A 25,801-nucleotide genomic window follows, 5' to 3' on the forward strand; every position below is an offset into this window, starting at 1 on the left:
TGCTGCATCTGAACAAAAGGCTGCTGACGGCGGTGCAGACCGACTCCGAGCGAGGCGTCCAAACCACACGAGGCGATCAAAGACTCAAGCTGAACCAAATCAAAAGTCTGAGTTCACACGTAATTAATTCTGTTTAACAAACAGAGAATAATGAAGTTCAGCTCGGAGCTTGTTTCTGTAAACGTCTCCTCAGTGTTTGCTGTTGGATCGTCCCCCGTTTCACACCGAAGGCCTGAAAATCAACTCCGGCTGTGTTTCAGTCGCAGCAGCAGCTTCACAGCAGAGACGCCAAATAACGCCACCAAACGCCACCAAACGCCACCAAACGCCACCAAACGCCACCTAACGCCACCTAACGCCACCTAACGCCACTGTGTGAGGAACAGAGATGCAGTCGACCTGCGACAGCCAGATGTTCAGACAGCTGCATGGACACCAGATTATTATATTATATATACACACAATAATAAATATATATCATTCAGTTTAGAGGAGGAAAATATTGTATAAACATAAACATTATATAACTTGATTTAAATTGGTCAGTTTTATGTTTCTATTTATGTTTCATGTGCGAGGAAAACATGTCACAGTTTGGGAAACGTGACGGCAACTTGGTCACATCGTTCAGTGAGTTCGGCCTGAAAATGAGTCTCTGAAGTTTTTGGTTATTTCAGGAAGTATCCATCTTACTCCAGACGGTCTTTAGTGCGGAAATATTGTTTCTGGTCAGACGTGACAGAAGGTAAAATGTTAAATTTAAAATCAGAACCATAAGCAGGAACACTCCGGCCGCATCACAGTAACAATACACATCGTCACAGCGTCACCTCGAGGGCTTCGGTTAAACACTGGACGTTCAGTGGCAGCTGCAACTTCTGGCCACACCCACCTGTGATGTCACAAGAGGGGTTTTCCCATCAGCTTCCAGGGTAAACCCCCTCCCCTGACATCACAGATTGGGGGCGTGGCTAAGAGTAAAGCGCTCACTGAGTTTAGGTGTTGAATCTGTAATATTTAAAACGCGTTGGAACATTTTTAGCCACACTGAACATCATCGTCTCTGAACGTCCAGCAGCTCCGTCAGCTGCACCGTCCTCACACTGCGGTGGAGAACAAACACCTGACGTCACATGGATCAGTCCACACGTCTGCAGCCTTCACCGCAATTAACTGTTTACCCTCCTCCTCCTCCTCCTCCTCCTCCTCCTCCTCCTCCTCCCAGGGAGCAGGGCTAAAATTACCCTGCATGCATCTGCTTGTCCCTGTAATGCATCTCTGCTGGTTCACTGACTCCACACCGTCTATAATAATAGAAAACCCCCGTCTCTGCTGTCCCCGGGGCTTTGAATCACTTCCTGAGCAGATCACAGTGTCTCAGCAGGACCAGGACCCCCTGAAGCCTCCAGCGCTGCAGTCCGTCCAGCTCGAGTCCCACAGCGAGCAAGTCTTCCCACAGGACAGGAAGCGTTATTCAGTTTACAGTCGGGTCAAAGGTCAAAGGTCTCCGCTCAGCTTTGTCAGAACTGGAAGTTATGACTGCGTGAGTGAACGCACCAGAGTCCATGCTGCAACAACACGTTTTAAGAAAGCCAGTCGTAGAGAGGGTCGAGCTTGTGTCGTCATGACGACTGAAACAATTAACCACTCAACAACTGTTTTCAGCATGTTTACAGCACCAGCAACGACCCACAGCGTCAACGTGGGACATTTGTCGGGTGTCTTTGTGCTCACTTCCTGTCGCCTCGTTCACAACATTCTCTAGTTCCATCTCCAGAAACAAAGATTTGTAGTCGCTCTTCATCAACACTAACGAAGAACTGCAGCTCTTGAACGCAGCAGTCTGAGGACCTCCATCAGACGTGGACCCTCTGCTGCTGACCCGGTCTGACTGTCTGAGGGGCTCTAGAACAGGAATGTCTTTGTGAACTGGGTCATGTGAATTTGGTAATTTCAACGGCTCAACTCAAAACTCTCAGGATGTTGGAGGGTCCTTGAACGCAACGACCTGCCTGCACAGAGTCCAGCAGGTCCTTCAACACAACGCAGACTGCTTCATCTGTAATAAATCACATGTTCAGAACCAACCACAGCTGGGTCCAACTCGTCTGCAAGAATCTGAGGAAACTTAAATGATCCCAAAAAAAATTTTTGAAACCAAAAACTTTCAGAACAGCAAGTCACATGAGGCTGAAGAAGAGGAGGTGGCGGGACAGAAACAGAACCAGTCAGATGGGCTACTAAATCAGAACCAGTCGCTCCAGCCGAGAGAAGTAAAGAGCTCATCAGCCTCCACAGCTGATGTGTCGGATACATGTTGGCTGTGCTGCGTCTCCATCAGTCTCTCCTGACGCAGTACTTGCGTAAATAAAAGTGTGTTGGCGTCTCCGGATGCTTCCTGTCCTCCTGTCAGAGACGGAGCGGCTGATAACACAGCGCCTCCTCACAGGACGCCTCCATGTTGACATGAAGCAGCAGATTGTATCAAGCTGTTTAGTCTGAGCCGCCATGACTCGACCCGTTCACATGTTTAATCTGAAGAGACAGACCCGATCAGAGTTCAGAGGCACCGACCAGAATGTAAAGGACGGGTTAAAGGAACATTCTACGTATTATTTCAGACAGATTCATATAAATATTGTCACTTGACAGCTGCGAAGGCTGAAGTTAATCTGAACCTCTGACGTCCACTCAGCTCTACTCTCGTTGGAGTGAGTGTGGTTCTGTTGGGACCAGCGCCGCGCTGCAGACCGACTGTCTGAGCATCAAGGACGCGGAACCTGTTGTCTCCAACTTTAATCAATAAATATGAAAAGCCTGTTGATCACCAGCTGATCACAGTCTGTGTGTTAGGAGATGAGCTTAAACTGATCCTGGTTCTGTTTGGAGAATCTAAAAACAGACTCTGGATCAGCTGAGTGTCAGAAACAGACCTCCACAAGCTTCACATGTGTTTTATATCCTGCCTGGTATGCTGACATTAATTTATTTATAACGTTCTAAGTAACAACTGCAGACGGACGGCACTGAGCTCTGACTCGGCTCATATAAAACCCTCAGAAGGTGCCAGGCTGGATGTCGGCGCCTGCAGCAGAACAACACTCAGCTTCTGTAAACCTCCATCAGCTCGGCTCCGGTGGGAAAGCGCCCGTGTGTGTGGAGGCACAGGTGTAATTACAGTTACAACTTCCTGTGACTTCATCACAGAGAGGGTTTGATCCAGATGTCGGTTTAATAACCACCTGTCACACGATCGATGACACGCTTCGTGGAAACAGAGAGAGAAAGGAGACGAACAAACACCGAGCACAGTTTCCACTCAGCTGATCGCTGAGTCATTCACACGACCGTCACCTGGCAGCAGACCGGACCAACGCAGGTGAACATCCAGGAGTGATCAAGTTCAACACCAGCTGTGATCAGACGTCGACAGTTTAGAGTTTAAAAAAAGACACAACAGTTTTAAACCGACTGACACGACCTGAATCCACTGCTGCAGTCCGACTCCCTCACATGAGCTCTGAGTATAAACTTCAACAGAACAGCTTCCACTGATCTAAAGGAACAGTTCACCCAGAAAAGTCAAATCCAGTCGTGTCTCCTCCCCCTGCGTCCTGCTGAACCAAGCTAACATCCGGAGATACACAATGAATGAATCAGCCGCCTCGACAGTGACACCGTCTCTTTCAGAACTTTCTCAAAAGACAAAATGGCGGCTGCATCGTGGGGACAGGACAGGACTTGTTGTCAAGGAGTCCCAGTGACAGCGTGTGACGGGGCAGCAGTGACCCTGAACGCACCACGGGCCTTTTAATTAGCACACGGTGACAAGAATGTGGAGTTTGTTCTTCAAAGTGAAGCGAAACGAGAGAACAAACATGGAGCGGCAGCTCAAACACCAGCAGGAGGAGGAGGAGGCGGAGGAGGCTGTGTCGGGGGGCAGGAGGGTAAATACAGAGCCGTCAGCACCTGGACACCATCTGAGGCGGGAAACTTCCACCTCAACACACCTGAGCATGCTGACACCAGAGCTCAGGTGAGCCGTCAAAGAGCCCTCGAGACCACGACGGTGTCAGACGTCAGGAACCATCTGCAGCCCGTTTTTATCAGATGGAGAAGTAACGTAAAACTGGTTTGATTAGGGACGTCACTTTCCCCACAGAAACGTGTCCCACAGAAACGTGTCCCACAGAAACATGTCCTATAGAAACGTGTCCTATAGAAACGTGTCCCATAGAAACGTGTCCCACAGAAACATGTCCTATAGAAACGTGTCCCACAGAAACATGTCCCATAGAAACGTGTCCCACAGAAACGTGTCCCACAGAAACATGTCCTATAGAAACGTGTCCCACAGAAACGTGTCCCACAGAAACGTGTCCCACAGAAACATGTCCTATAGAAACGTGTCCCACAGAAACGTGTCCCACAGAAACATGTCCTATAGAAACGTGTCCCACAGAAACGTGTCCTATAGAAACATGTCCCATAGAAACATGTCCTATAGAAACGTGTCCCACAGAAACGTGTCCTATAGAAACATGTCCTATAGAAACGTGTCCTATAGAAACGTGTCCCACAGAAACGTGTCCTATAGAAACATGTCCCATAGAAACGTGTCCTATAAAAACATGTCCTATAGAAACGTGTCCCACAGAAACACCGTCGTTTCTGATCCGATTGAAAAAAAAAAAGTCACCTTGACCTGCAGAGGTTCTGCCGACCAGTCGACCCTCCTATCTGTTTACAGAACACACAGAATTATATACTGTTGTGACACTACACATCACACTCACTACACATCACACTCACTACACATCACACTCACTACACATCACACTCACTACACACCACCTCTGCAGTGAATGGCGTCTTGGCTGTAAATCTTACAGACATTATTTAGCTGAGCTGAAGTTAAACCATGACTGTGAGTGGCGCTCCGTCGTCAGGAGGGATCACTTCAGTTTCGCTTTCCTCTTCAGCTTTATGTCAAACTCAACTCTTAAAATTCTTCAGCTCTTGTCTGACGAGGCCTCGGGGCCCCTCAAGTGTCAGTCAGGGAAACAATAAAAGGCCCCTGGAGGCCTCGAGTTCAACCCGACTGTTCAGAGAGGAAACAGAACCACAGACTGTGTTTGTGAGAGCAGCTCCTCCACCTGTCACCCACCACACCTCCACCCACAGAGGATTAAACCACGTCACCGAGTCATAAAGCCTCAAAACCTCCTGAACGCCTCCGACACAGACGTCTGTGACACGGCGTCCGTCACACACACGCGTCCGTCACACACACGCGTCCGTCACACACACGCGTCCGTCACACACACGCGTCCGTCACACACACGCGTCCGTCACACACACGCGTCCGTCACACACACGCGTCCGTCACACACACGCGTCCGTCAGCTGAAGATGAAACTCGTAACAGAGTCACATCTTCTGTGATCAAAATCTTTAGAACTTTAATCTAACTCGAACCTGAAGTTATCGTTAATAAAGTAGTTCAACAGAACAAGTTTAAAAACGTCAGAGGTTGATTCAGAACATGGACATGGACTCTGTGTATCTTCACCAGGCTGTCGAAACATCGTCTTCATCATGAAAACTGACTGGAGCTGCAACCATCTCCACCGACAGCTGCTTTGTTCAAAAAGCTTTGAGACGTCCATCTTTATTCTGAGCCTGTACTTCAGACAGAGGAGATGTGACGACACACAGAGGTCCTGTTGGACTCCAACCAAAGACGTAAAGGTTCAAATCCCTAAACTCAAACTGAAGCTCAGCCCGGTCTGACTCCGACCCGCCTTCACATTCAGGGAACCACTTTTCTTCTTCTCTGGCGCCACCAGAGGTACGCATCACTCCTGTTGCTATGGTGACCTGTCAGAGGCAGGAAGTTGTCAGTGGCTGAAGCGACAGCAGTGACTCACAGGTCAGGATGCTCATTAAGACATTTGCATCTAAATGGACCACGGTGCCAAGCAGAGCTGAGAATGTAAACTGTGCTCAGTACCAAGCAGACGGGTCGTGATTCTCCAGACTCATGGTTCTGTTTCAGCAGACGGCTCGGCTGCTGTCACAGACTCACAGGTGGATCAGTACAGACTGACACGTTCAAATAATATTCAGTTCCTCTAATCTGTCGAGAGTGAGCCCTCCTCACACGTCAGTAAAGGATCTCTGATAAAGACAATAAACCAACATGAGTTTCCTCTGGAACCAGTCAGCTGATCGTCTTCATCACACAGAAGAAGAGTCTGGAAGAGACGCTACAGGCTAATGCTAAGCTAGCTGTAGGCTAACGCTTAGCTAACTGTGTTGACTGCTAAGTATTCTGTCTTTGTGTTCCTGCAGACACACGCGTGATGTTCAAACTACAAGCTAACTGCAAGTTGATTTTTGATTTTAAACACTGACTCTCCTGCAGGAGTCGACCGGTCCGTGTCTGCTGGCTGTGAACCGACAGACGAACAATCATCGAGTCTCACAGGAAGACGCCGGCCGTCCTGCAGACAGCGGCAGCAGCAGTGCAGTGTGGGAAAACCAGCTGAGAGCTCCTCATCTTCAACAAGCCATAAAAGAACAAGTGCACTTCTTTTTCCTCTGGAGTGGCCAGCTGTTGCAAATTATGTGTGTGTGTGTGTGTGTGTGTGTGTGTGTGTGTGTGTGTGTGTGTGTGTGTGTGTGTGTGTGTGTGTGTGTGTGTGTGTCTGTGTGTGTGTGTGTGTGGGAGTCATCTGGTCTGGACTCATTGTTGTGTGTCTCAGGAATGAGCTCAGCGTGGGAAACTGGGCTGAACAGAGATTATGAGCTGCACAGCTGGACGCTGCTCCGGACTGAAGACAGACGGAGTCCCTTTAACACGACTTCACCTCAGAATCACTCTGAACTCCATCAGTCTGGACCTGTCGCTTCGATTCAGACCAGTTCTGGATCTGCATCAGGTTTTTAAATGAAGTTCTGACAGTTTGGACTCAGCTGTAGTTTCTCAGTGTTCAGCCTGTTTCTGTCCTGAAGAACTGAACCAGAAGCAACACAAAAAGAACCTCTCAGGTACTGAAGCCAATAACAGCACCACCCTCCTCCTCCTCCACCTCCTCTTCTTCCTCCTCCTCCTCCACCTCCTCTTCTTCCTCCTCCTCCTCCTCCACCTCCTCTTCTTCCTCCTCCTCCTCCACCTCCTCTTCTTCCTCCTCCTCCTCCTCCACCTCCTCTTCTTCCTCCTCCTCCTCCTCCACCTCCTCTTCTTCCTCCTCCTCCTCCACCTCCTCTTCTTCCTCCTCCTCCTCCTCCTCCTCCTCCTCCTCCTCCTCCTCCTCCTCCTCCACCTCCTCCTCCTCCTCCTCCTCCTCCTCCACCTCCTCAGATGAGTCCAGCTGTTTTCACGTGACTCTTCAGCAGCTCATCTCAAACCGTCTTCACATTATCAGCAGAGCCTCTAATTAAGACAAACAGGCTGAAAGTGAATTGACAGTCATTCATGAATTCTTTCTCATATTAACTGATGAGTTATTGATTCATGAGGAGGTTCTTCATTAACTCATGTTCATCATTCTTTCTTATTAGTGTCTTTGAACTGATCCTCTCGGCTGTGTTGCTGATGAATGAAGCAGGATCGTCTCCGTCCGTCTGCACGTCTCCTCTTTCTCTGTCTTTCATGTCGGACTCGACCGTGCGGTCTGAACCGCAGAGTCGAGTCGGGACACGTCGCCTTCCTGCCGCTTCAAAGAGTCCAAACACACAGAAAGACGAGCCGGCCTGAGCTCCACAACACTTCACGCTTCCTGAGATTAAGTCTGCCGGCATCACAGCCTCAACCTGAACCGCGACTTCCAGCTCAGCAGAGACGACACAGGGAGACACGAACGACGTGGGGCGAGTCTCAAACCTCTGCTGAGATGTTCCCGCAGCACCGAGCATCAACAAACTGTCCAGAACCTTCACATGGAACGTTCTGTCAGAACTACCAAACACTTGGATCATCACACAGTTTGTCACAGTGAGACCTCCTGTCAGCGCTCTGACCTCGGAGGATCTCTGCTTAAAGTCATCTGGGAAGGAGAGACTAAATATTTTGAATGGTGTAAACAGGACGAGATCTCAGCAGGAAACAAACTCTCCATGAAACCATGAAACTCAACCAGCTCTTGAACCTTCAACAAACAGCAGCGGGATCACTTCCTGTCATCGTCATAACATCTCAACACATCGTCACCCTCAAACCTGAGACGGAGTCCAGGACCCCGACGGTCCTGGACCCCGACGGTCCTGGACCCCTACGGTCCTGGACCCCGACGGTCCTGGACCCCGACGGTCCTGGACCCCGACGGTCCTGGACCCCGACGGTCCTGGACCCCGACAGTCCTGGACCCCGACAGTCCTGGACTCCGACAGTCCTGGACCCCGACAGTCCTGGACCCTGACTTCCTGTGTGGAGCACATTTTCCCACTGGGGACAGAAGTGGACTCGGAGGCTCAGCCGGGCGCCATCAGTCGCTCACTTCCTGTTTCGGCCTCAGATCACAGCTGGTTTTTAACAATAAGAGCATGTGAGAGAATCAAATCAGATCAGACTGATTTCACACATTCCTGCGATCAAACATCTCTGAGATGATCTGCAGCTCCACAAAGCCTGAGCTGAAACTCTGAGGAGAACAGCGAGCCGGCAGTGAACGCAGCCTGAGGAGAGAAACCTCAGCGTGTAATTAAACACATTTCCATTTGAAAATGAGGCGTTGAGCCCACTGCAGCTCTAATCAGAGCTCAGCACCTGAGGCCACAGAGACACGCTCAGCAACCAGCAGCATGACTGAACCACTCAGGAATGTCAGCACTGTTAAAAACAGTAGTGCTGCAGGAGGCCCGGGGCGGCACAAATAGACAGGTATTTTTAAAGGCCGAGTCGGAGCTCCGGGAAACTAAGACGCCGGCCAACAGAGCGGCGAGGAGCGCTGCAGGGAGACCATCGGATCAAACACAACACTCCTTTTACCGTTTCCTCCTTCAATCGATCAGAAAACTGTGAAAAGTGTCAACATGTTCAATTTACCAAGTATTCACATCCGACAAGCTGACAGCACAGAATTCACCAAAAACCAGTCAATCAATCAATCAATCAATCAATCATTGAAGGAGAACAGTCACTGATTATTTCAACTGTTGACAACTTATTAATTGTTGCAGCCTCGTTTTATCTGATCAGCTGTGTGAAACTCAACCATATTCACTTCATACAGACACAGTGTTCAGTCACCAACCAAACTCTGTTCAGTGTTTGAGAATTTAACATAAAGTCACATTTAATGAAACAACAGACGTCTGAGTGTCTGCAGACACCAGCGTCCTCAGAGCACGTCTGGGGTTTTTCACAAGATAATATTTTGATATTTTTGCTTCAGAAATGACATAAATACAAAAAAAACAATGTTGAATAAATTCTCCAAAATCAAAACAGAGTCAGGATGAAAAAACTCCTCCATCTTGACTCAAGACGCACCGAACACCACCAACCAAACTCTGCTCACATTTCTGAGTATTTAACAGAAACCTTCATGTATCATCATGCATGTTATTCAGAGTCAGTGTGTGTCTGACCGCCAGCTCACAGTCACGTACGAGGAAGAGGAGCAGGAAGTGATCACATCTGAGGAGATACAATTAGAACACGTTTTGTCGTTTTGCTTGAAAATGACTCGAAACATTAACCGATCATCCAAACGGCTCCTTTCATCGTCCACAACATCTGAACCACATTCAGGAAGTTTCAGCCTTGAAACCCATCGAGTGTCTGTCACTACAGTCTGCAGCTCAGGGAGGAACGTTCACGCTGTACTTATTCTTTGGAAACCAGACGTCTGCAGTGTCCTCTGTTATTTACTGTCAGAGTGAAGGCCGATGTGTTGGGACTGACTGCTGAACCACGTCAGTCCCACAGAGACACTGAGAGACCAGCTGTCCTCAGTGAACGCCTCAGTCCCCCCAACAACTGAGTCTGCAGCCCTGCTGATGTGTTCAGGGGCTGATAGGACACCAGGCTGCTAACTTCACACCTCAGGCTGTTTGTCAGGAGACGACCCGAGCTGAGAAGTTAGTCAGACAAACACCGGAAATCACAGAGTGAAGGTGACGGAGGAGCAACTCCAACTGCTGCTGGGCCCGACCCAACTGAGCTGCAACCCCCAACACACACACACACACACACACACACACACACACACACACACACACACACTCCACCCCCAGCAATGAAAATATGTCCTCCATGCTTCACTGCTGGCAGAAATTCCTTTTTCCCAAAGTTTCACAGTTTGACAAACTGATTAATCGAACACCAGAGACTCCGTCACACTGCTGTTTTCTGTCATGTGAGGAAAAAAAAGTTCAGCAAAGCACTGCTGGCGTCAGAGTTAGGCAACTCTGCGCACAACAGAAAATCAGGCCAAACTCCTTACAAAACTTGGCCAATTTAAGGTTTCCCGTCTAAGCGCGCAGCCGTGATTACATCACAAATCACAGCTGCAGATTTTCTTTGATTTAAACGATGTTGTCTTTGATTCGGCACACGGTTACGGCACCGAACAGAACTCTGCCTCATGATCTTTTCAAAAAACCCATTTTCATCGCTGTGTATCGCTGCCCGCTAAGATGAGCGGCCGTAGAGCGACTTACAGGCGAATCTGCTCTGTAAAGTTGTGAAAGATAGATAGAACTTTAGTCTACAAAAGAAATAATTAGTTTGACGTTTTAAAGGGTGTGCCGAATGAAAGAGTAGTTCAATACATATATATAAAGTATGTGGTTTTGTTCATGTATGTAGGTGCTTTGATCGGGAAGCAAGAAAACCTTAAAGTGTGTGTTTTTCAAGGGGGAATCGGCGCGGAGAGAGGGGGATGTTCCGTGGATCTTACCGAGGTGCAGGGTGAGGTTGATGGAGTTCGGGTACTGGATGCCCGCCAACATGGTCTGGCTCTGCCACCAGGTGGTGTCCTGCTGGTTGTTGTAGTCGGTCAGGTACACGGCGCTGTGGTGGTTCCGAGGGTCCTGGGCGTCGCAGATGTGGCAGGACTTGGTGACCCCGGTGGCGCCGGTCTGCACGCAGTACTCCTCCGGCGGGGAGCCGCAGGTGTTGGTCGCCACCACCGTCACGTTGAACGCGGCGTTCACGAACTCCGGCATGCAGCGCTGCGCCGCGCCGCGCTCGTCCGAACATTCGTCCATGGCCGCGCGGACGCACACCGCCACCCAGCACCAGGCCACCAGAACCCGGATCACTCTCTGCATTGTTTCAGTCCTCTCCGTCCTCCGCGTCGAGCAGAAAGCGGTGCTCGGCTCCGACACAAACTCTCCCCGAACTTCTCCAAAGTTTACGGTAACGGTCCGGTTACCGACTGATTCCCGAGGAAACGGCCTCAACCGACAGGTGAGAACATGCGGGGCGTCTCCGAGCGGCAGGTCGTGTTCGCTCCAGGCCCCGTCCGCAGCTTGTGTCCCGGCTGTCCTGTCCTGAGAGTGTCGGTGTCGCTCGGCCTCAGCTCTTTGTGTCCGCCGCCATGCACCAACTCCAGCAGGAAAAGACGGAGCTGCAGACTACACCCAGCGCGCCACTGCGCAGCTCTGCCGCGCAGCTCCCAGGCGCAGAGGACGATCCGGCGACTTCCGCGTCCAACTCCAGGAACAGCGTCCAGATGAGAGTTCTGTTGGACGGAACGTCCTGCGGGGACCCTGACGGAACCAGGAGTCACTCCTGTTAGGTCACAGTGTCATCAGCTCGGTACGTGATTACTCCTGGCCTCCCTGCGGAGGTGATGAAGATCTAATTAAAGACCTTTCACACTGAAACACTGAGGGACTTTAATTATAACTCATTCAGGTCATTAACACCTGCAGCCTGCAGACTGACCAAGCACATTCACACAGTTACTCAACTGAAGTGTAACTTGGAGGAACTGTTGGACCTTCAGGTCAACTTCTACTTTTTTTTCTCTCTAGTAACTTTTCTTCAGGTAAAGATTTGTAAAGTGACGTATAAAGTACTTAACACTGACTACACACGTTACATTACAGATTACTGTCCGACTTGATTTATTAGAATTCAGATTTGATTACATTTTTTAAAAAAAGATTTCTGGCTTTTAATTCAAAATTCAGATTTTTCTTACAATTTCTTTTTCTTTCTTTCTTTTTTCCCTCAAAATCCAGCCTGTGTTTTATTCTCAGGTTTGTTTCCTCTCAGGACTCGTCTCTCTGCAGTCAGATGTAATCTGATGATCTGATCTGATCTGACTGTCTGAGTGGGAGAGTTTGTTTTGTTCTTCACACAGTTTCTCTGGTGTCGTTTAATAATTCACAGGATGTGATGAAATCACTCAGCTGACAGACAGGTGATGTTCAGGTGAGACGTGATGAAGAGCGGCTTCATTAACACACAGCTGAGCTGATTAGATCTTCATCTTCACTTTCACACAGTGGTGCTGTGACGATGACCTCACAGGTCAAAGGTCATAAACCCTGCCAGTGTGATGACGTCACCATGAGTCAGAGACTGAATATGAACCAGTTTTTATCTGATTGATGCAGCAGGTAAAGCTATCAGATACATGTAGTGGAGTAAACCTGGATTACATCCAGATACTTTAATACTTTTACTCAAGTATTATTCACACAGGTGACTTCTGTTTTTACCAGAGTAATATTTAACACCACTTCTTTACTTTTACTCAAGTATAAATTTAACTTCTTATCACCAACATCAACACACCTGGAGGTCAGTGAGAGGAAGGTAATCTGAAAACTAACGAGCAATGAAAGCTGTCTGATGTAGTGAGTAAAACTACTGATGTCCTCTGCAGAACATTATATATGATAATGTTCTCCAGAAGGTGGAGGTAGAATATTAATCAGTTTAATCTCAACACACATTTAGATTTATAAACATCTAATATTAAAATCATAATCTCCAGATGTCTGACAGACACACAGCGCCCCCTGCTGCCCGACACCAGCCAACATGTGATACATATTATATATGTAATATGTATATTCACCTTCATTTGTTCAGATCCATCAGTTATATCAAGTATTAATTATGATATATAATATGTGATATTGTACATGAACGTAAACATCTGTATCATTTCTGAATGATCTGACTTCATATCTCTGGTTTGATAACGATCAGCGACACTCATCAGTCTGATTGATCAGCTGTGAAAGATTTATTGGGGACATGAACAACAGATACAAATAATCAATACAGTCAGACACATTGCAGCCAACTGAAGCAGACCTGAGAGCAGGTGGAGCTTCATTATCAACATTAATCTGAAGGTTATTGATCAGCAGCCTGAAAACAAACATGGTTCTTCACTAAAAACATACAGTTTCTGTTTGAATGATGTCATCAAACGTTAATAACCTCCTCTGTACCCTCCTCCTCCTCGGTATCCCCCTCCACCTCCTCTGTAGCCCCCGCCTCCCCTATATCCACCACCTCCTCCTCCATATCCACCTCCTCCTCCTCTGTATCCTCCTCCACCTCCCCTGTAACCTCCACCTCCGTATCCACCTCCTCCCCTGTTGTAACCTCCACCTCCGTATCCACCTCCTCCCCTGTAACCTCCACCTCCGTATCCACCTCCTCCCCTGTTGTAACCTCCACCTCCGTATCCACCTCCTCCCCTGTAACCTCCCCCTCCTCCTCCTCTGTAGCCTCCTCCTCCACCACCTCCTCCGTCAAAGCGTCCCATCTTTGGAGGTCGAGGTCCGTCTCCCATCCTGTGCAGAGAGGGGAGTCACAGTTACACTTGTTTTGGGTGAACTGACTGTGTGTGTGTGTGTGTGTGTGTGTGTGTGTGTGTGTGTGTGTGTGTACCTCTGGCTGCTGGCCACCATGTTGATTCCGGCTGCAGACGGTTTGGACACGTGTCTGATGAGGTTGAGCAGTCGCTGGTTGCTTTGGTCCATCTGCCTGATGTATTCTGGATCTTTGGTCACTTCCACAACCAGAGCCTCCAGTCCGGCCCGCAGAGCCGCGATGCCGCCCGCCACCTCGTGAGGGATCTTCAGTTTGATCCTGCACGCATTAATGTGAAAGGTCATCACTCACTTCCTGTGGGCCACTGAGCAGACCACATGTTGTTGGTCTGTCCTGACGATCAATAATCAGGACTGTGAACGATCTCATCAGTCAGTCAACACACAAAGTGTCTCAAACTGTCTGTTTCATGAAACAGAAAACTGTTTTATTGGTCCTGTCTGACAGTAAACTGAACCTTTACTGACCAGGCCGTTTATTGATCACTGAGATGTGAGTCAGCTGGAGGTAAATCAGATTCTGATCACGGACTTCTCACCAATCATCGAGCTCCACGACGTCTCCGCTGGAGCTGATCTTCTTGCAGGCGAACAGCAGCAGCTGCAGAGGACTGACCAGAGTCATCCCTTTAGCTGAGATCGCTCTCGTTCGGATCTGAGACACAAAACAACAAACACAGTTACAACTACGCAACCGTGACACACAGCACGTGTCCAAGACATTTTCAGAGATCCAGGACGTTAGTGTCAGCGACGCTCTGGTCAGTATTTAGCAGGAAATGTTTGCTAGTTTAGATACTTTCTGGAACTTTTTCAGGACTGAAGGCTACAATCTAGAATTCAAGGTTCACTTGGAGATACGGCCCCTTGTCATTCCTGAAAATGTCAGAATTTTGAGAACTTGTTGTAAGAACATAAATGTGACAGGTACCTTCTCACTGAAGACGAAGAACGGGGACGGGTAGGTTATGTCGTGGCTGCTGAAGGGGCAGTTGACAGAAGACTTGTGGATGAGAGCGTTGCGCCCCTCGGTGGTCAGGATCTTCCTCTTCTCTTTGTGGTAGCAGACGTTCGGGTACAAGCCGAAGGTCAGCAGACAAACCACCAGGTCCAGGTTGTTGTCCGGTCCGACCGTGTTGAACATCTGAGTCATCAAACACTCTGATGGAGACGCAGGAGAACCGACATGAAGACAACTGACACGTTGAGCTTTAGTGTTCATCTGTGTTGCGTTCAGGTACCTTCAGGAAACCCAGAGTTGACCAGGATCTCCTTCAGCTGGACTTTAGCCTCCCAGGTCATCCTCAGAGTCGACATGTTGAGACGTTTGTGTTCACAGAAGTTATTTTCTGCATCTTCACCGTTAATCCTGACATGAACACAACAACAACAAAGTGTTAGACATGCGAGTCGTCTTCATCTGAACTGGCACATCACTGCCTCTACCAGCAACACCTGCTGTAGTACAGCTGACACACTGAGCGATCGGACCGACCTGACGTCGTCCCAGGCCTGGAACACGGACAGCAGAGCCACGTGATCAGAGAACCGGCTGCCGGAGAAGTTTCTGTGGACGAAGCCGAGACGTTTCCCCTCGCTGACGAAAGGTTCCGGGAAACAAGAGGCGGCTGAGATGGTGCACATGGCATCTCCAACACTAGAGGGAGACGTGAGGAGACACGTTTAAATCAGTCAGACAGAAGGCAGGTGCTCAGATGATCTGCACGCTGAAGAGCAGGACGACAAACTGACTGGAAGATGCAGCCCATGATCATCATCTTCCCCAGCCGAGGCTCGATGGGCAGGCGGGCCAGAATCCGCCCCAGAGGAGTCAGCTCATCGTTAGAGTCCAGAGCGTCCAGCTCTGAAACACCACAAGATGAAATGTCAATATTTCATCCCATAAAAACAAACATACACATTATTTATCTGATTTCCTCAAAAGCCTTTTTCACTTTTTTCCAGAAATTCCCTTTGACGTTATTTAGACTTTAAACATTAGTACTTTTGATGAATGAAATACAAAAACAAACGAGAAAGTAAAGTAACACAACAGAAACATGCTGTACCTTTCAGAGTGTGTTCGGCCTCGATGACGGCGTCCAGCGGCGGCGGCTCGATGGCCTTGGACAGGAAGTGCCCGATGGCTCCGAGTCTCAGCAGTTTGATGCTCAGAGCGACTTCATGCAGCGGAGTCCTGAAGATCTCTGGAGTCATGTGAGTCTCCAGCCTGACACACACACACACACACACACACACACACACACACACACACACACACACACACACACACACACACACACACACACACACACACACACACACACACACACACACACACACACGGGTCAGTCTGACAGAAACCACACAGCTGACTGAGGAGGCGTCAGGAGGTGTCGGGGGGCTTTAACGGCTCAAACCTCTCGAATCGAGCGTGGCTGCAGAGGTGGAAGCAGAACCCGGGCCGGACTCGGCCAGCTCGACCCTTCCTCTGCTCCAGGTTGGTCTTGGAGGCCCAGACGGTGGCGTAGTTGGTCATGTTGTTGTGGGAGGTGAAGAGCTTCACCTTCTGCCTGTCAGGACACCAACAAGTTGATCTTTAAACTGGGATGTGACATTTAACTCTGACACAAAGGATCCTTTACTGCAGCAGAAGTGTTAATCATTTATACTGTCAGATAAATGCAGCGCAGCAACAGCTGAATATTTCACGCTGAGAAGTGAAACGTAGGATGAAACCAGACGACTCGACTACCTTCAGGCTGTCACTCTGCTCAGACACACTTACTTGCAGGAGTCGATGACGTAGACGACGTCGTTGATGGTGATGCTGGTCTCTGCGATGTTGGTCGACAGAATCACCTGCAGATTCAACAACATGATATTTAATAATCAGACGAGCCGCAGCTCTGCCGACTCTCAAGTAGAAACTGAAAGTTATTAAAAGTGATTCATGCAACACAAATCTGAATGAATGTTGGAGTTTATTCGGAAGGTTTGGTGGCAGGAGGAACAAACAGCCTCGACTCCTCGTGTCCAACGTGAGGCAGAAAACTAAAAACCACGAGAACGTGTGACGGATGTCTTCTCCTGTGAGGGATCCAACACTGACATCACCTTGACAATACTGGATGGAACATTAATGGATGTTCTTCTTTCTGGTTTGAATCTCACTAATCTAATAAAAAACAACAGCGCCTGAGGTATTTGTGTCCCGCAGCGTGTCAGACCTTCGTGATGTTGTCTGGAACTGGTTCAAACACCCTCCTCTGCTCCTCCCGGGGGATCTGTGAGTGCAGCGGCAGGATCCGGTACCGGTTACTTCCTGGAAACAACGACAAGAGAAAAAAACCCTTTAACCAAAGTCAGACGTTTCTACTTCTACTTCATTTATTTTGATGCACATTTCAGATTTCTTGATGCTCAAACTTCTTGTTGTACTTTCAGATCTTAGTTTGTTTCTATCACATGAATTAAACCTTATTTCTGATTTTGAAGTTGAACTTGACCGTGGATGAAAGAGTCAATTCACCCAAAATCTGAGAGGAAAACTCTGAATGTCTCCAGAGTTTTGTTTTCATCCGTCCTGGTTAGGAGATCTTTCTCTCAGACTTCTGTCTTCAAGGAGAATCAATAAAATAAAACAAAAAGCAGCTGTTGAAAATCAGCCAACGTGCTTATTCTTGAGCTCTTAACTCTTAACTGTGGACTGTTTCTTGTTCCTGTTGTTTGTCCCTCCGGTGTGATGTGGTGCCATGTGATGTCTGTGGTGTGCTGACGTACCGAAGTGTGGGTTGGTCTCCAGGTGTCTCTGCATGGAGTAGATGAGGTTCCAGCCGGGCAGGAAGATGAGCACGGCTCCGGCCACCTGCAGCGTCTCGATGTACCTGAGCAGAGCCTCCACCAGCTCGAACGACGTCTCCTTCTCGTTGATCTGAGCCATCGAGCGCTTCGTCTCTGCAGAGTACTCTGGTCCACAGATCACATTACAGTTAGTCTGCAGAGAGGGAGGGCGTTACACTCACTCATCCTTTTGTAGACAGCTGTGATATTTCATCTTTATTGTTTGTTTCAGCCACACTGAGCAGCAGAAACGTTATTTATATTGAGGTTATATTATTTAACTCCAACATCAGAGGAAAGGTCACTCACATCGTCCTCTCCTCCCTCCTCGTCTTTATCTTTCTTCTTGCGGTCCATCGGTGGAGGGATGAAGTTGGTCATCTGGATACAGTCTTCCAGGAAATACTCTGTGAAAAATGCAGAAATAAGCTGTCCTGAAACTCTGGATACAGCTGCAAGTTATTACAGATCCCTCATTCAGCGTGAAGGCGGGTGATGATCTGGATCACCTGCCGTCACACTGAAGTGGGCAGGCAGTTACCTTGAACAGGGAAGGTGCGTCCGAACACCTCGATGATGGGGCTGTTGAAGAAGTATTCTCTGAACATGGTGGTGTCGATGGTGGCTGACATGAGGATGACGCGGACCTCTGGGTAGGCCTGGACCACGTCTCTGAGGACCACCATCAGGAAGTCCGTCTGCACGGAGACGACAAAGGAATCGTGAAGCGATGTGTACCGGCTGAATAAATATATATCTGTACATCATAAAGTAAACTCACATTGATGTCTCTCTCGTGGATCTCATCAACGATAACGTGACTGATGCCTCGGATTCCTGCTTCCAGCTTTCGCAGCAAAACACCTGAAATACAAAACCTCCTCATCAGCATCCTGCTGACGGACGACACGCAAACAAAGTCCACAATAAACTGCTTCAATCTGAAAATCAACTGTTCAGAAACACAGGTAACACTGAGCGACTGGGAAACAGCGAAGTAAATTCTAAAATAGTGGAACATTATTTATTCTTCTGCAGTGACGGCGTCGTCTGCGTCAGTGTGGTCAGACCAACCGGTCTGGACCTCAGTGGCAGGCACTTCCATCCTGCAGGAATCAGTCACAGTCTCTTGATGTACCGACGGTGCAGAAGAGGATGCTGGCGTGGGGTCGAGGGAGGACGGACTCAAACCGGACGCTGTAGCCACAGGATTTCCCAAGATCCTCAGCTCTCTCGTAGGCGACTCGCTCGGCCACAGACACGGCGCTGATTCTTCTGGGCTGGAGACAGTAAGAGACTGACCATGTTTGTGTGGATCAGCAGTTAACAAGCACAATACCACAGTAACATCATCAGAGAAGTATTAAACATCATCACTGGTCTTTAAATCGCAGCTCAGATTCAGGCTCATTTTAAGAGCCTCTAATGATCCAAGATCCAGTGAGCCATCAGTGGAAGTTCTGCTTCAGGTCCTAATTTCAATCATCCTGTTATTTATGAGACGTGGGAAGTTTCTGCTGTGAACTGCTGAGGAGAGAAAACGTGATGAAGTGAATCTGATGATTGCTTCTGACAACACTGAAGTTCAGCTCCAGTGTGTCTGGTTACTGCTGTCTGCAGGTGTACAAAGAGGAAGCTTCACCTGTGTGACGACGATGTTGCAGTCAGACGCTCTGCCTCCTTTGATGAAGCGGTCCAGGATGTACTGAGGAACCTGGGTGGTTTTACCGCAGCCCGTCGCTCCTCTGATGATCACCACAGGGTTGCTGTCGATCGTGGCCATGATCTCCTCCTCAAACTGTTTGACGGGCAGCTGGTCGCGCTCTGACAGGATCTGAACAACACAGTTTCAAATAAAGTTTGACTTCAGAACAAAGAACAAGAAGAGACAGTCACTAAAACCAGACTGACCTTCTGCAGGTTCTCGTCATGGTCCAGCTGGTACATCAGCTCATCGTGCAGGTCGCCACTGATCTGCTCCGGGGTGCACTGCAGGAGGGAAATACCATCAGAATGATAATGATGATGATAATAATAATAATAATAATAATAATAATAATAATAATAATAATAATAATTATTATTATTATTATTATTATTATTATTATTATTACTACTACTACTCAGGTCCAAGTCACTCGGTATAACATGGTGACATCACAACAGAGCAGCCAATAACAACATCCGTCCTTTGTCACCGTCTGAACACTGACCTCCTGCTGCAGATCATGCTGACATAAAGCAGCTTGAGATAAAAACAGTAAGAGCTGCAGCGTCCGCTCCTGTTTACTGCCTCATCATGTTCTGCGTGCGTGATGACATCACTACGTTACGTGACGTGACTCCTGGATCAACTGTGTTCTTATGAGACGTTGGTCGGCAGGTAAACCAGCTATAACGACTCACTGCTGACTATCGAATGTCTGACAATAAATATCAAAGACTCACGAAGGCCAGCGGTCCCTCGTCGATGTTGCTGCTGGTCCAGGGGTTCCAGTTGACCTGCGGAGGCGACCAGGGGACGACCCCGGCTCCGCTCTGTCGCTGTGACGGCTCAAACATCGCCATCTTCCCCTGAACCAGAGACACTGAGCTGCTGGGGTCTGCAGGCTGGATGGGATGACACACATTCAAATCAGAGTCCAGGTCCCAGAGGATGAACCCTCAGCACACTGATCTGTGGTCAGTTTGGTGGCTCAGGTGACTCACAGGTGAGGGGATGTCGACTCCCAGCTCCTGGACGACACTGGCGAGCTGCTGCTGCAGGTCAGGGGACACGTTGACCTCGTACACCTCCAACTGGACACAAAACACAGGACGACTCGAGTCAAACACAAACGTCTCTCTGTTAATGTCTCACTTAAATCTGCGGGTCTCTGCAGACGTACAGTTTCTCCTTCCTTCTTCTTGGTGACTCCTGAATACGCCTCGATCACTCCCAGGTGGTAAAGCTGCCGGACCAGAGACAGAGCACACGACTGAGCCGCCAGCTTCTTGTTGGAGCCGTGCTCTCGAGCTGTGATCCCTGAGGAGCAGACACTCTGCTGTGACATTTGACCTCACACCACTTTTTGTTGTTTTCATTTTGGGAACTGTTCCTTTAATGGAAAACATCCTGCACTGGCTCATCTCGTCACTCCTGTAACTCTGTCAGACTCTCGATGGACACGCGATGCAGAACCACACATTCTTTATTAGACACATTTTTCTTCCCCCCACCTACGTTACCCATAATACAACTCTCTCTTTGACAGCTGGCTGGTAGACTGTAGTTTTGTGCTAGTAGCAGATGATCTGTCCTGCATGAACAGATGCTGACTCTCCTGCTGACTCACAGCTGAGGATATAAACTATTTCATGACGCCCATGAAACATATTCAGAAGAAAAGTCTCTTACTTCTGCCGAGCTGCCTCACAAACAGTTGCATCTCTGCGATGAAGCTCCTGCAGACACACACACAAACATCACAGCTTCACTTCCTGCAGTCTTCAGAACAAACAGAGGTAAGTGGTGACGTGATGAACTCACCTGCTGCTCTCAGGAGGAAGCCTGTATGTTTTTCTGCCAGACTTGGGATTAAAAAACACCAATCAGCAGCTCTGACTCCGGCTCCTCCTGGCTGCTCTCTGCCCTGCAGCGCACAGCGACACCAGAAATCAGAACCAGACTCCACTGAGCCCGGGCTGCATCCATGAGACAGTTTTAGTGCACCTAAACGCTGCCCCATGTCTTCCTTCAGTGTGGTTCTGAGTTCTGGTGTCACCTCACTTCAGCCTACAAATACTAGACAGCGGCCCGACTCACCAGCTAAATGTTGGCAGAAAGACGAAATCTGTCCTCGTGTTTTCTGACTGAGCTGGACAAAATCATAAATACATAAATAAGTAAATAAATAAATAAGTAAATAAGTAAACATGCCATTAAATGCACAAAATACAATAAATATAGCGATCAATCAAATTAGAAGATCTGACATGAATTAATATTTATTTATTTTGCTACAAAAGACACATTTGTGTCAAATTGTTGAACACAAACAAACCGTTCTGTATTTGTGGATTCAAAGTTCATAAAGCTTTCAAGTTCTCACTCAGAAAAGATTAAATAACTAAAAACACATTATTATTATCATTATTATCATTATTTCTTACTGCTTGTTAACTTGAGATGAACAGAACAAACAGTTCTGACCAGGATTTAGCTGGTGAGTCTGTGTGTGTGTGTGTGTGAGTGTGTGTGCGTGTGTGAGTGTGTGTGTGTGTGTGTGTGTGTGTGTGTCTGTGTGTGTGTGTGTGTGTGTGTGTGTGGGCCCGGCTGTCCGCCTGCTCTCTGCTCTGGTTTGAGTTCTGGTGGTTGGTCCGATAGTGAACAGTGAGATCTCTCTGGTGTTGCCGACACACTCTGGAGGTCTCTGGGTTTGACAGCAGTCCAGCAGAAAAACATACAGGACCATCCCGACCAACACCGAACACCACGAGTGGGATTTCAACTAGCAACCAACTCATTTATACACAATGATACACAGTCTGTGTCAGACTGGATTTGGAGATTTCTGGTCCAGACCTGTTGTGGTCCGGTCCCACTTGGCTGTACTTATACTCAGCGCTGGTTTTCTCCTTCTGGAAGAACTGGTTCAGACGGGCCTTTGCGTTCTCCAGCGTCCAGTTACCGTGGAGATTAGCGTTCAGGTCCACCTCCTCCGACTCCAGAGTCTACAGGGACCCAGCAGAAAACCAGAACACATTCACTGTCTGCAGGAAACTATTCATGATTGAAAATCCAGAGTCAGCTGGTTCTGGTGCCGTACCGCCTGAGCTTCCTGCTCGTCTCTCCTGGCGTAGTACTCCTTGAGGTTGGCTCCTCGGTCCCACTCAGCTCCTCCTCCTCCTCCTGCTGCTGCTCCTCTTCCACCGCCCCTCCCCATGTTTCCTCCTCCTGAGTAACCGAGTCCAGTCACTCCTGGTACTGGCCCGCTGGAACCGCTCACTTCTAAAAACAGACAAACACAAAATCAACATTTTTACTTTCTGCATGTCTCCTGTTCCAACATCAAGATCCTGGTCCGGTGAGGCGTCCAGGTCTCTGTATGTCACAGGTGTGCCTTATAAAAGGATCCAAGCTGACCAATCACAGCTCAGACACATCAACATGGACGCTGACGCCTCCACAGAACATCTTCATCATCATGAAGGACCTTCAGACTCCATCAGAGAGACCAGAACATACCGTGCTCTTGTTTGACTACAAGATGAGGAGGCAGTGGACCGCTGGAGGGAAGGTTTCCAAACCCACTAACTCCTCCTGGTCCTCCTCCTCCATCAGGTTGGTCTGCGTCTGGACCGCTCACCTGGTGTCACAACATTCAGATTTTCAGCAACACGCCACTCAGTAGACTCATTTACAAGCAGAGCTTGTTAACAGAGCAGGATTATAACAGATGTCTGATACGTCATCTTGTCTTTGATGGAACAACTGGATGAGTTCTGACCCCGTGAGCAGGAACCTCTGCTGCGCTCATCTCCCCGATTCGGACCAGGTAGTTGACAAAGTCCCTGGCAGCGTTGGTCTGAGCGTCCTTCTTGTTGGTGGAGTTTCCCATCCCGATGTAGTTGAAGCCATCGACGCGGACCTGAACGGAGGAGAGTTTAGGTCAGGACACAGGCTAGAAGCCAAGGACACAGAAGAAGATGTGTCAGTCAGAAAACTCACCTCACACATAAACTTCTGCCTGTTCTTGTTGCCTGCAGCTCGGATGTCGTAGTTTGGAGTCAGCTTCTTTTTTCCACACCAGGCGTACAGGAAGTTCTTAATGTCCGCCATGGTGGACTGACGGCCGGGGGAGTTTCCTCCTGTGTAGAGCCTTTAACCTGAAAAATTACAAACTGCAGTCAGTTTACTGCCTCCGAGTCAATTCATCCAGACCCATGTCATCACTGCGATTACATATACTGTTGTATATGTTGTTAAACCTGCTGTTCCAGTGACTGAACACAGAACTCTTTCAGATTCACCTGTGAACAGTGATGGAAGTCTGGCTACCCAACAAATTAAGCATTTACTATGAATATTTCTAAGTTTTGAAAAATGGCTACCAAAAGAAATACATTGTTCACTGGCGGACTTCACACACAAATCACATCATTATTCCGCTTTGCTAACCTGGGAGACATGATTGACCGCAGTGATGTGGTTTAACATTTTTGTGAATTAATGAATCCTTTCGTTGGATTCGGGATGGAATTATTGACCGAATGATGTACAACACGAAGTTATTTCAGCAGAACACACAGCTAACTCCTAAAAGACAAAGTCGTGTCCGAGACAGACGTTCTCTTTAATTTCACAAGTTTTCCAAAGGAGTTTGGCTGACAGTTTTAGTCGAACATTATCAGACAACGGAGCCTGATATCACCCCGGCGGACCTAGAAACAAGATCAGACTTACTGACTTAATCTCTCAGGGTTATTATCGTCTGTCTTTTAATCTCAGCTCGTTTTATTCCATCACATCCGACCTGAAGCGGCGTGTGCAGCTCGGCTAACGTTAGCATACACAGCCGAACTGCTAACGCTAGCTGCCGAAAGTATCTTAGCGCTACAATTAAATCACTTGGCTGCTTTATTCCACGTACTTTGATCACCAGGACACATTTAATCACACGTCACACATACATTAATTAAAGGTGAGTTATAATAACCAGCAGTGAGTGAACCTGTCTAACTCTGTTATTAGCGTCCACTCGCTGCATCTGCCGCCAAACCTGCGCTAACAGCTAACAGCTAACAGCTAACAGCTGCAGCGCGTCTCCGTTAACTGGACACACGTTTGGATTACCAGCAGTTCTGGTACCGACAGTCAGAACAACAGCTCCTGCAGGAACACACCGACGGTCCACTGGCTTCAGTCCGTGTTCTGATGCTGACTGCCGGTCTGTGGAGTCTGCTCATGTTCGCTGCAGTACCGCCGCCTACTGGACCGGAGTGTGCACGACCAGACTGCTGTTACAGAACCCCCGTCTGGGTTTGTTGAACAGTGTGAGTGCAGGCAGCCATCAAGTAACTCATACATTGATTAAATATATATATATATATATATATATATATATATATATATATATATATATATATATATATATATATATATATATATTTATTAAAAATACACATATACAAATATATTTATACATTTATGAAATAAATATGTGTTTATATAATAAATCTATATTTATTTTGAAAAATACATATATTCATACACATATACACAAATACATATATATTTATAAAATATATATATATTATACAAATAAATATATATTCATCTTCATAAAATAAATGTATGATTTTCCTCCTTGATGTGTATCTTAAATATAAACACACGATATTACATATTGGACATTAACTATATCATGTTGTATGAAGCTGAGTTTCATGAAGTTAATAGATTGATAGGATGAACAGATACGAGCAGGTTCTGGTTTTGTTCAAAGACTAAAGCGACCGTGTTCAGGCTGACTGTGGTCCAGTGTGGACCACATTATGGGAAGTTATTCTGATATAAGTGTGTTTTCTCCAACTCAACTCATTATTGTTTTTTTCATCTGATCCTAAATATTCTATTATGTCTGAGAGTTTTTTAAAGGTTCGGAGACACTTGTACCTCAGCAGAGACACGAGAGTTTATATCACATGAAACATTTAACATGATAAATGATCCTTGGATCTGTAGAAGAGAGTTCTGACAGCTTGTTTCCTGCTGGTCAGATGTGCTGGTTCATCACGTCCTCCGTGTACTAACAGTACCTGAGTAAATGTACTCAGTTACATTCCAGCTTAAAAGTGAACTCAGGATTGAGAAATGTAGCCAGGTGTTGATAAGGTGTGTGTTCAGGGTGTGGTGTTGACACGGCAACAAGAACAGGCGGGGCGAGTGTGTGTGTGTGTGTCTGTGTGTGTGTGTGTGTGTGTGTGTGTGTGTGTGTGTGTGTGTGTGTGTGTGTGTGTGTGTGTGTGTGTGTGAGCCCTGCAGCAGTGTTTTTGTGCAGATCAGTGGTGGTGAAAGTGTTTGTGTGTGTAACCAGGTATGGACAGGGTGTGTGTGTGATGGGTCATAACGTGTGTGTGAGTAACGATGTGTGTGTGTGTGTGT

The 25,801-nt window shown here is 47.7% G+C and overlaps 2 protein-coding genes across 6 annotated transcripts in view; both read right to left on the bottom strand.

The window, feature by feature from the left end:
• The window catches only part of lamc1 (laminin, gamma 1), a 49,061-nt gene extending 37,781 nt beyond the window's left edge, over nucleotides 1–11,280 (bottom strand). Inside the window, exon 1 of the mRNA XM_037082942.1 lies at nucleotides 10,908–11,280. Coding sequence (XP_036938837.1) covers nucleotides 10,908–11,280 — 373 coding nt within the window. The remainder of the gene's footprint in view (nucleotides 1–10,907) is intronic.
• Nucleotides 11,281–13,190: 1,910 nt separating this feature from the next.
• Nucleotides 13,191–24,683, bottom strand: dhx9 (DEAH (Asp-Glu-Ala-His) box helicase 9). 5 transcript variants are annotated; one of them, XM_037082948.1, is made up of 28 exons: nucleotides 24,491–24,683; nucleotides 23,366–23,523; nucleotides 23,145–23,285; nucleotides 22,883–23,003; nucleotides 22,464–22,645; nucleotides 22,220–22,368; nucleotides 21,053–21,099; nucleotides 20,544–20,680; nucleotides 20,365–20,454; nucleotides 20,104–20,265; nucleotides 19,567–19,644; nucleotides 19,298–19,489; nucleotides 18,794–18,935; nucleotides 18,437–18,519; nucleotides 18,197–18,353; nucleotides 17,965–18,062; nucleotides 17,596–17,809; nucleotides 17,043–17,137; nucleotides 16,601–16,674; nucleotides 16,233–16,385; nucleotides 15,882–16,042; nucleotides 15,565–15,676; nucleotides 15,308–15,469; nucleotides 15,054–15,181; nucleotides 14,744–14,973; nucleotides 14,352–14,467; nucleotides 13,871–14,071; nucleotides 13,191–13,773 (listed from the first exon to the last, which is right to left on the bottom strand). In XM_037082948.1, exons 2-28 carry the CDS (start codon nucleotides 23,474–23,476, stop codon nucleotides 13,407–13,409), a joined length of 3,903 nt encoding a protein of 1,300 aa, XP_036938843.1. In that variant the 5' UTR covers nucleotides 23,477–23,523; nucleotides 24,491–24,683; the 3' UTR covers nucleotides 13,191–13,406. The 5 variants fall into 5 exon arrangements, with proteins under 5 accessions (XP_036938843.1, XP_036938845.1, XP_036938844.1 ...); XM_037082950.1 differs by having other exon boundaries at nucleotides 24,480–24,683; XM_037082949.1 differs by having other exon boundaries at nucleotides 24,369–24,683.
• Nucleotides 24,684–25,801: the final 1,118 nt, after the last annotated feature.

This window comes from Acanthopagrus latus, chromosome 21 (genome assembly GCF_904848185.1).
Source record: "Acanthopagrus latus isolate v.2019 chromosome 21, fAcaLat1.1, whole genome shotgun sequence".
Taxonomy (NCBI): Eukaryota; Metazoa; Chordata; class Actinopteri; order Spariformes; family Sparidae; genus Acanthopagrus; species Acanthopagrus latus.

What these genes read in the sequence shown, in the direction of transcription:
- dhx9 (XM_037082948.1), bottom strand. Translation starts at nt 23,476, where the DNA reads ATGGCGGACATTAAGAACTTCCTGTACGCCTGGTGTGGAAAAAAGAAG. An exon ending in GAGTCGACATCCCCTCACCT is followed by an intron (nt 20,266 to 20,364) that starts GTGAGTCACCTG and finishes CATCCCATCCAG; the next exon opens with CCTGCAGACCCCAGCAGCTC. An exon ending in CATCCTCTTCTGCACCGTCG is followed by an intron (nt 18,520 to 18,793) that starts GTACATCAAGAG and finishes TTTGTATTTCAG; the next exon opens with GTGTTTTGCTGCGAAAGCTG.